This window comes from Molothrus ater, chromosome 9 (assembly GCF_012460135.2).
Source record: "Molothrus ater isolate BHLD 08-10-18 breed brown headed cowbird chromosome 9, BPBGC_Mater_1.1, whole genome shotgun sequence".
NCBI lineage: Eukaryota > Metazoa > Chordata > Aves > Passeriformes > Icteridae > Molothrus > Molothrus ater.
The window spans coordinates 2884235-2894884 of NC_050486.2; the positions used below are offsets into that span (position 1 = coordinate 2884235).

Genomic DNA, 10650 nt, shown 5'->3' on the forward strand with positions numbered 1-10650 from the left:
ATGCCCATCTCCACCTGACACTGATGGCTTATTGGGTAACCTGGGATGAGTGTGAGATGAATTTACAGCAAAAGCAGCAGGGACACCTGTGGGAGGGGGGCTGTGAGAGGGGCTGGGGCCAGGCAAGGAAACAAGGGGTCCATCAGTGCTAAAGCTGTGCTTCTCTCCAGGCCTTGGCTCTCCCAGCTGGCACTGGCACTGGCACTGCTGTCCTCAGCTGCCCCTCTCACAGGACATATGGAGTGTAAATGGTGAGCTTTCACAGCCTAATGAAACAGCATTTTCTGTTCATTAATCAGGTGAAGACCACAGAGCCCTCAAAAGTGCCCCCAGTGTTCGATGGCCACGCCTGGCACATGCCCTACTCTGAAAGCACTGAGCCCTGGACCTCTCCCTCCTTCTGGTGGTGAGCCCAGAGCCCTCCCTGTGACCATCCCACCTCTCTCATCCTTCTGGTGGTGAGCCCAGAGCCCTCCCTGTGACCATCACACCTCTCCCTCCTTCTGGTGGTGGGCCCAGAGCCCTCCCTCTGAGCACCATGGAGTCCCCAGCTCACAACCAGGAGACCTCCACCCCTCCCAGGATGAAGACAGCAGAAGTCCTTAACTCAGAGCTAAATGATGCTGTGTCTAACAAGGACAAAACAGCTGTGCTGGAGCTGCTGGAGCAAGGGGCAGATGTGAATTCCAAGGTAGACAGTGGCTGGACACCCCTGCAGACTGCAGTGAGAATCAATGAGGAGGAGCTGGTCCGGCTTCTGCTGGCCAGAGGAGCTTCTGTGCATGCCAGGAAGGACAATGGGGGCACTGCCTTTATTGAGGCAGGGATTGCAGGGAACGTGCAGGTCCTGGAGCTCCTCCTGGAGCAGGGCTCAGACATCAACGAGCAGGACATCAATGGCTTCACAGCCTTCATGGAGGCTGCATGGTACGGGATGGAGGAAGCCTTGAGGTTCCTCTACAGCAGAGGGGCAAAGGTGAATTTGAGGAGGGAGCCCAGCGAGGAGAAAGCCAAGCTGCACAAAGGAGGGGCCACAGCACTGATGGACGCTTGCAGGGAGCGCCAGTTCTCGGCTGTGAAAATCCTGCTCCAGGAGATGGGGGCTGATGTGAACATCTGTGACAACAGAGACAGGAATGCCCTGATCCACGCCCTAAAGGAGGCTTCAGGCAAAAGAAAGCATGAGTCACCTGTGCCCATAGTTAACTTCCTGCTGGAGCACGGTGTGGATGTGAAGAGCAAAGATGAATGTGGGAAAACTGCCCTCATCCTGGCTGTTGAAATGCAGAGCCTGGAGCTGGTGACAGCTCTGCTGGAGAAGGATGAGATAGATATTGATGATGCAGATGAGGAAGGCAACACAGCCCTGATGGTGGCTGTGGAGAAAAATGATTGCAGAATAGCAAAGTTGTTGTGTGAAAAGGGAGCGAGGACGGACCGTGGGAACCTGATTGCTATTGCCAGGAGGAATCGTACTCCCAGGATGGAAAACCTTCTTCGTGAGCACGAGGTCAGGTTTGTTCCAGAGACCCCCAGAGCATGGGAGCCACACAGCAAACGCTGGAGGGCCCAGCTGAAAAACCTGGATCAAATGTATCGCCCCATGATTGGCAAACTGAAGACATTTCCATACATCCAGCAGAAAATTCAGGATGGCTTCTACCTCGGGCTCCACGGAGGGACAGAGGTGGCAGTGCAAATAACCCGCAGTGAAGAGGGTAACAGAGAGAAAGAGTTCCTTGAAAAATGTTCTCACAGCGAACATCTGCTGAAGCTCTTCCAGTGCGAGAAGGAAAAAGGCTGCATGTACTTGTGCTTCCCACTCTGGGAGAAAAACCTCCAGGAGCACCTGCAGGACCCTGAAGGCCAGAAGGATTACAAAGCTGCTCTGAAGATCATCTTCCAGGCACTGAGAGAGCTGCACTCCCTCGGATTTGCTCACCAGGATCTACAGCCCAGGAACTTCGTAATAGGTTACGTTTTGATTTCCTTATGTTTTCGTTTTGCTTTCTTTATGTTTTCATTTCTTTATGTCTTTCATTTCATTTCTTTATGTTTTCTCTAAACTTCAGGGAGAGCAATTTTGCTCTCCCTGAAGTTTAGAGAAGAAGGTGCCTCACAGCTGTCTGTAAAAGTAGAGATGTCTTTGTGCTGAAGGGGGTGGCTTTAGATCTCTGTGGCGCTGTTCACAGGGGTCCCAGGATGAGGGAAGAGATGAGGATCTTGACTCCAGATTTCACAAGGCTGATTTATTATTTTTTGATATATATTATATTAAAACTATACTAAAAGAATAGAAGAAAGGATTTCATCAGAAGGCTTGAAAGGAAAGGAATGGAATGATAATAAAATCTTGTGACTGACCAGAGAGTCTGAGCCAGCTGACTGTGATTGGCCATTAATTAGAAACAACCACATGAGACCAGTCCCAGATGCACCTGTTGCATTCCACAGCAGCAGATAACCATTGGTTACATTTTGTTTCCGAGGCCTCTCGGCTTCTCAGGAGAAAAGATCCTAAGGAGAGGATTTTTCATAAAACATGTCTGTGACAGATCTCCTCTTTAAATAGGTACAGACAGGTTCACAGAGAGAACAAGCTTACACATCCCATTAGTTCTGCCTGCCTCTCCAGGGCTCTGCAGTCAGACCAACCCATCACAGATGCCTCCAGAAACTGTTTCTTAAAGAAGGGGCCATCCAGAATTCAGCAATGGACCAAATGAAGGTTTGCCACCTTTATTTGCTAACAATTTCTCTTACTTCCCCAGATTTAGGTGGCAAAATTTACTTGGCGGACTTTGGTAATAAAAGAGGATTGATTGAAGGCCAAGAAGAACTTGTCAAGTCAGATTTACAGGTAAGTTCTTTGTGAACCAACCTATGGTTTAAAATGTTGGGTGCTCTGTAACTGTGGGTCCTAGGGAAAGGCTTTTTACATTCCCAGCTAGAAAATGCTTTGATTTGTGGGGAAATCAGTGTAGTGACAGATGTTGCATAAGAGGGATGTTGGTTTGGATGCCCATCTCCTCTGTCCTGGTGCACACAGCTTCAAGGTTTGTGTTGGGTGTGTTGAGTCTTAACTTTTTGCCAGGGTTGGGATGAAATGTGTGAGATGGTATTTCTTGTTGGGACTCAGATATTTATTAGTTCTTATCTATATTGCAGTCTCACAAACCGTGAGCTCTACAGCACTTCACTCTAACAAACTGAAAATGGAACCATGTCTCTCTCTCTCTACAAAGCCTTTTAAGGATAAACTGTCCAACTAAGAAGTGACACCTAAATTATTTTTACTTTTAACCCAATGACCCAACCCACTTTTAATTATTTTTACTTTTAACCCAACCACCTGTAGGCCACAATGTGGACTTTTTTATCCAATTACACAAAACCACCCAAACCCACGGAGACGAAGGTGAAGCAGAAGGACCAGCCATGGCCCTAAAACTTCCATCTTACTTTATATATATTACTATAGTCTAAAACTCAAACTCTAAGTTTTCCACCATGTGATATTACACACTTTTAATCAAACTCCACACCCACAATCTCAGTTCTATCATTCAATTTTGGAAGCCTTCTCCACGGCCTCAGGTCAAATGCTGTGTTCTCCTGGGGGTCAGTGCCTGTCAGCACAGAAAGTCTCAAATTCTCAGTGACCAGGGTTCCAACAGGTGTGTATTTTATACTTCTGGGCCCCTGCAGGGTTTGGGGACACGAGTCCTCTTCCATAGGCTGAGTCTGGGTGCCGGTGGCACAGGAGCATTGATGTCTCTTTGCAGGCCCTGGGCAGGCTCGTGCTCTACATTTTAATAGGGGGTAGGAAACCCCTCCAGCAAGTTGGGATTGAGGATTTGGCTCGTAATTCCCCAGATTACATGGAGGCTCTGGACCTGGTACAAAGCCTGTTCTCTCCTGATGAACGAGGCTTGGAAGGGTTGAGCAAACATCCCTATTTCTGGAGCAATCAGAGGTAAGGCCTGGGAGTACAAAGGAGGTGGAATCTTGCTATGGGAATTGCCTGTAGTGCTGGGAAATCCCACTGGGAGATCCCACTGCAGCTAATGAAGCTTCTCATCCCACAGCAGGTTCAACTTCCTGAAGAGTGTATGGAATAAAATCAAAGATGACCGAAACAAAAAAAGTATTTTTCAAGATCCTAATGCCACTAAGAAAGCTTTTCCTTATCCACAGTGGACCAAAACGGTAATCCTCTTCAATTTGGGTTGGTATCAGGTTTGAGCTGGACATTCAGGCAGATTTTCTGAATGTTTAAAAATGGAACTGGAAAAAGTAGCCCCCCACAAAATACAGACAACTGGAAAAAACAATTCAGTCGAAGGCATGTAGTCAGAAGATGTTGATGCTAAAGGGAGCTCTGCTAACTGGGCTGATAAAAGGGGTTGATAATTCTCAAATTGGCTGGCAAACCTTCAAAGTCTATTGGTTCTTGTAGGGTGTGAAAGGCAGGGAATAATCTGTGTGCTTTCTCTCAGATTGACAAAGATATTTTACATGCCATGGAAAAACCCAGGAATGCAAAACCTACCAAATATGGAAATGATGTCACCCAACTCCTGAGGCTCATGAGAAACATGGATGAACACAAAGATGAAAAGTAAGTGTTCTCATCCTTGCCTCTGCCATAGACTCAGAGAATATCCTGAGTTGGAGAGGACCCACAAGGATGACCAAGTCCTGTCTTTGCCCAGGACAAGCCCAAGAATCCCCACCACGTGCCTGAGAGATCTACCCAAGATGAAAGTGAAAGACAGATGGAGGTGTTGGAGGAATAGCCAAAAAAAAAAAAAAAAAAGAAAAAGGATTGAGGAGTAGAAAAGTTGCAGCTCTGGGATTTCTAGGAAACCTCTCCAAGTTATCAGAAAGCCTCTATAAAATGGCTTTTTCTCTGCAAGGACATCCTCCCCTTGGACAGGCTTTAAAAATCCTGTTTGCTTTTGTTCTCTTTAAGGATCACCAACAAAATAAAAGACTATGCTGAGTATTTCCTGGAGGCTTTCCCAGAACTCACCATGTATGTGTACAACAGCTTACGGCAGAACCCCAGGTACAGCCACCTCGCAGACTTCCAGGAGCCTCCTCTGTAGGATGTCACTGCCTCCTGGCCCATGTCTGATCCACCATCACTCCTTTTATTGCTTATTTATTCACCTCAAAAAGAGCTGAAGATGTGGGTAAGGAGATGGGATAAAGCACACCCATACTCTGTAGGAGTGTGGAGTATGGAGGACTTGAATTAGGAAAGATTCCAAGGAGTTTGGTGTAACAACCATGAGCTTTGGGTGCTCTGATTTGCTCTGTTATTGTATGTTGCTTATGGAAATATTTTTTAGGTGTTGAAAAGGTTGATTTTTTGTGGGTTTTTTTGTGTTTCTTTTTTTTTGGTTTGGTTTTTTGTGGGGTTTTTTGTGTTTGTTTGTTTGTTTGTTTTTGTTTGGTGGTTTGTTCATTTTTTGGTTTTTTTGTTTGCTTGTTTGTTTGTTTGTTTTGGGGGTGCTTTTTTGGTGGTTTTTTTTTTCCCAAACTCCAATCGTTGTTCTTTCAATGACCCCACGCAGAAATAAAGTTGAAATAAACTTGACTAGAAAACTGACTCCACGCTCTTTTAGAAAGGAGGTTCCCCCATCCCCTCTGCACATGAAGAGAGGTTCTGCAGCACTGTCAAACCACCAGCTGCATCAGTGCTCCTGCATTGGAGCAAAGGTCCTTCTGAGGCTCCTGGGAACCTCTTAAATACATTCTGAAAGTTTGACTACGCAGCTGTTGGTGAGAAAATGCAGCCTGGAGAATGCTGGCTCCTCTTGCACCAGTATTTTTGTTTTTTTTTTACCTTTCCTCCCTGCTCTTTTTTTGTTTTCTTGCTCAGTGTGTGTTTCTCATGCCCAGAAGGCAGGAGGACACCCAGAGATGCGTGCTCAGGTCTCAGCAGTGGGGGGAGCAGGGGCTATGGGGTGCCCTGGGCCATGGCAGCATTTCTGCTCTTGCATGAAGAGAAGGGAGGCCATGGGCTGGGCTCCTCCAGCCCCCTGTAAAATGCCACATTTCCTGCTTTCTGGGACCTTTGCAACTTCTACCCTCACTGTGCTGTTCCACTGAAGGGCTGGGTCAGGATGGGCATATGAGCCTGCACTGTGGCTGAGGCACTTACCTTAATGGTGAGAAGTGAGTGAGTTTTCTACTATGATTTCTTTTTGTCATTGTCATCTACAAAATATGCTGTGTTTAAAAGAGACCCATACAAATATTTCATTGACATGCTTTAAACATCACTGCATATTTTCCCAGTGTGAAAAAATAATGTCAGGGCCCTGTTTTGATCAGCATTTTCCCTTGTGGGAAAATCTACTCTTTATTTTGGTCCTACATAGAATCCATCCCAACTGAAACCCTTCAAGAACAGCACCTGAGCTACATTTTAAGGGATGTGGTGATTTCATTGCTGTCCCCATGTCACTGAGGGGAGAATCCTGCTGTGGTAGCAGGCAGGTGCAAGAGGGCACCCTGGCTGGGGAGGCACTAAGAGCTGGCACAAGATTTTGTTGTTCCTGCTGTTACACAACAGGCAGCCTCAAAACAGAGCAGGGACTAAACCCAGCCAGGCTGTGATTTATCTCTCTGGGGTGATCTGGCTGCTGGGAAGAATTTCCAGGGATTGTTCCTGTGCTCTGTTCTGGTATCAGAGAAGAAAGCTGATCCAAGCACAGTATCTACAGAGCAGACTGCTCCTGGAGCATCAGTGCCACAGCTTTCCTGAAGAAGCTTCTTAGAAAAAACACCTTGATGGAACAGGCACATCTGTGCTCACTCCAGGTCATTTCAGCTCTTCCTGTGGGGTTCCAAAGAGACTTTTATTGAGCCTCTTCATCACAAGAGTCAACAGGTAAAGAGCTACTCAAACGGGGAAAGCAGGGGTTTATATATGGATTTTGAGGGGTGGAGCAGAACACCAGGGCCAATGGGATGAGGGCACAGGGGTGGAAGGGCCAATGGGATACATTAAATCTGCATATCACAGCAAGGCATGCTGGGAGGAGCCTTTTCTTCACCCCAACAAGGTGGTTATGGCTTGAGGAGTTTGAGCAAAGCTGTTGGGCTCTTTCTGCAGGCAGTGCTGAAAGAACCACAGGCCACAGCCTCAAGCTGCACCAAGGGAAATATAGGTTGGATATTGGGAAGAAGTTTTTTATAGAAAGGGTGATAAAGTTCCGGAATGGTCTGGGTGGTGGAGTCCCCATCCCTGGGTGTGTTTAACAAAGCCTGGATGTGGCACTGGGTGCCAGGGTTGAGTTGAGCTGTTGGGGCTGGGTTGGATTTGATGATCTTGGAGGTCTCTCCCAACCCAGTGATTCTGTGATTCTGTAAAAAACACCAGGCTGCCTCTGCCAGGAGGATGGGCCAGTGAGACACCGGGCAGGATGGAAAACTGCTGGGCAGTGCTGCAGCTGGTGCTGTGGCAATGTCTGGGGCACAGCCCCATGGAGGAGCCCTGGGGAGCTGGGGGCAGAACCAGCTGCCAGAATTAGTGCTGTGAGCTGTGCCAGCATCAATGGCCATGTGAGAGGTGCTGCCTTTGCCTCAGGGCTGTGATTTGAGCCCACACGCTCCATTGCCCTGCTCTCCTGCCTGCATTTGCCGTGCCTCTGCCTTTCTCCTCTGCTGGGGCTCCCCAGGACAGCTGGCTGAGCCCAGTGATGGGCTCAGGTGCTGCCTCTCCTGGCTCTGGCATGCTGAGGATGTAGATGCTTGTGTGCACAGGGATGCTCCCAGCTCCCCGTGGCTCATCTGCTGCTCTGAGAAACAAACCCACAAAGCAGCCCACAGAGGCAGTGCAGTGAAGGCTGTTCTTAGGCTTTGGTTTTGCTGTGCTGAGCTTCAGGCACATCTGTGAGGCCTTAGAGAGCCTGGGCTCAGCTGGGCTCAGGAGCGTTGGTGAAAAGCTCATAAAAACACAGCAAGGTTTTGGGGCTGAAAGCTTTCAGGGCAAAATCAACTTCCAGCACAGCAGTTCTGAGAGTTGGTCACATTTTGTGTTGTAGGAATGGTATCAGCTTCCCAGGCCCTTCAGTTAAATAAATGTTCTTGGGTTTGGGTATTTTTGATCCTCCAGAGGCAAAGTGTTGATAATCAGAAGTGATAAATATGAAACCTGTTGTCCTCTGCCTTCCAATGCACCTGGTGTTATTCCCAGGATGCATTCTTCTAGGATCTGGGATCAAAAAGTGGTTAAAAATAGCTCAAAATGACAAAGCTGAGAGCTTGCCTCTGACAAACTGATAAAGGTTGTGGTCCTTTCTTCACAAGGTCCAAAGAATATGTGTGGTTTCTGCAGCTTCCTGGTGACTTGGCAAAGTCACTTTGACTCAGTTTCACCTGGCGAGAATTAAGGCCCTTGCTATGATTCGTGCTTTGTAAACACACACAGGCTTAAAAAAAACCAACAAAAAACCCAAACCTCACCAAACAAAGCATGCTGAAGCCCCAGTCAGACATGAGCTGATTTTTGCTGGAAATTCAGAAAGGCTTTTGCAAAGCAGGCCCCATCTCAGCACCCAGCTGGGCAAGTGAACCAAATGGGCTCTCTCAGCCTTGCTACCCACAGGAAGTATTTCATTTGTGTGGGAAGGTGAGGAGCTGAGGTGCATTTCCCAGATCCACGTGAGGAAGGAGATTTGTGTGGTGTTTCAGCTGCAAGCATGTGTCACACAGCACTTCCCTGCCAGGGCTGTGAGCTGTGAGCTGCTGTGCTGTCACCAGGTAAGCTGGAGGATGCTGTCAGTTGTTTTATTTTTAGGTTTCTTCTTGCTGAGTGCAAACAATTCCCTGCGTCCAGGCTGCTCAGCTTCCTTGGATCACACCTGTGTGGGTGTTGCTTTGGGAGGGCTGAGCTTCCCTTAGGTCCTGCAGGGAAGGGAGAGATGCTGCATCAGTGGCTGCTGGTGCTGAAGGCAGGGTGAGGGTGATAAGGGACCAGCACAGGGCTCTGAGTGGCCAGGGAGGAGTTCTGGGCATAGAGAAGGACCAGGGATGCTCCTAAGGAGGAGTTGTGGCCATGGAAAGGGTGAGCAGGGGTGAGCACATGGCTGTGTGCTCACAAGGAGGAGTTCTGGCCATGGAAGAGGATCAGGAAGGCTCCCAGGGTGGAGTTCTGGGCATGGAGAGGGATCAGGGATGCTCCCAGGGAGGGGTTTGAGGCATTTAAGAGAATCAGGGAGGCTCTCAGGGAAGAATTCTGGGCATGGAAGGGGTGAACACATGGCTGTGTGCTCCCAGGGTGGAGTTCTGGGCATGGAGAAGGATCAGGGATGTTCCCAGGGTGGAGTTCTGGACATGGAGAAGGATCAGGGATGTTCCCAGGAAGGAGTTCTGGGCATAGAAAAGGATCAGGGATGTTCCCAAGGAGGAGTTCTGGGCATAGAAAAGGATCAGGGATGTTCCCAGGGTGGAGTTTTGGGCATGGAAAAGGATCAGGGATGCTCCCAGGGTGGAGTTTTGGGCATGGAGAGGGATCAGGGATGTTCCCAGGAAGGAGTTCTGGGCATGGAGAGGGATCAGGGAGGCTCCCAAGGAGGAATTCTGGGCATGGAGAGGGATCAGGGATGTTCCCAGGAAGGAGTTCTGGGCATAGAAAAGGATCAGGGATGTTCCCAGGAAGGAGTTCTGGGCATAGAAAAGGATCAGGGATGTTCCCAAGGAGGAGTTCTGGGCATAGAAAAGGATCAGGGATGTTCCCAGGGTGGAGTTTTGGGCATGGAAAAGGATCAGGGATGCTCCCAGGGTGGAGTTTTGGGCATGGAGAGGGATCAGGGATGTTCCCAGGAAGGAGTTCTGGGCATGGAGAGGGATCAGGGAGGCTCCCAAGGAGGAATTCTGGGCATGGAGAGGGATCAGGGATGTTCCCAGGAAGGAGTTCTGGGCATAGAAAAGGATCAGGGATGTTCCCAGGAAGGAGTTCTGGGCATGGAGAAGGATCAGGGATGTTCCCAGGAAGGAGTTCTGGGCATGGAGAGGGATCAGGGAGGTTCCCAAGGAGGAGTTCTGGGCATGGAAAGGGTGAGCAGGGGTAGCACATGGCTGTGTGCTCCCAGGGAGGAGTTTTGGCCATGGAAAAGGATCAGGGATGCTCCTAAGGAGGAGCTCTGGCCATGTAGAGGGATCAGGGATGTTCCCAAGGAGGAACTCTGGCCATGTAGAGGGATCAGGGATGTTCCCAAGGAGGAGCTCTGGCCATGTAGAGGGATCAGGGATGTTCCCAAGGAGGAGCTCTGGCCACGTAGAGGGATCAGGGATGTTCCCAAGGAGGAGCTCTGGCCATGTAGAGGGATCAGGGATGTTCCCAAGGAGCAGTTCTGGTCATGTAGAGGGATCAGGGATGTTCCCAAGGAGGAGCTCTGGCCATGTAGAGGGATCAGGGATGTTCCCAAGGAGGAGCTCTGGCCATGTAGAGGGATCAGGGATGTTCCCAAGGAGCAGTTCTGGTCACAGAGGCTCTGTGCAGCACCTGGGAGTTTCTGTGGCTGTTTCTAGAGCTGGTGGGGCTGCCCAGCATCCTGCACCAAGCCCTGTGATTTAAGGGGGCCACAGGCTGTGCTGCTGGGCTCTGGGGGAGGTGAGCACCCCTGGGAGCAC

At 49.1% G+C, this 10650-nt stretch overlaps 1 protein-coding gene across 1 annotated transcript; it reads left to right on the plus strand.

The window, feature by feature from the left end:
* The first annotated feature begins 538 nt into the window (after positions 1-538).
* On the plus strand, positions 539-5111 carry RNASEL (ribonuclease L). Its single transcript, XM_036388141.1, has 6 exons — positions 539-1973; positions 2772-2860; positions 3786-3976; positions 4089-4209; positions 4500-4621; positions 4976-5111. Exons 1-6 carry the CDS (start codon positions 539-541, stop codon positions 5109-5111), a joined length of 2094 nt encoding a protein of 697 aa, XP_036244034.1.
* Positions 5112-10650: the final 5539 nt, after the last annotated feature.

Bases quoted from the DNA above. Each gene is read 5' to 3' on its own strand.
- RNASEL (XM_036388141.1), top strand. From the start codon at position 539: ATGGAGTCCCCAGCTCACAACCAGGAGACCTCCACCCCTCCCAGGATG. The intron at 3,977-4,088 runs GTAAGGCCTGGG...CTCATCCCACAG, and splicing joins TATTTCTGGAGCAATCAGAG to CAGGTTCAACTTCCTGAAGA. The intron at 4,210-4,499 runs GTAATCCTCTTC...GCTTTCTCTCAG, and splicing joins ATCCACAGTGGACCAAAACG to ATTGACAAAGATATTTTACA.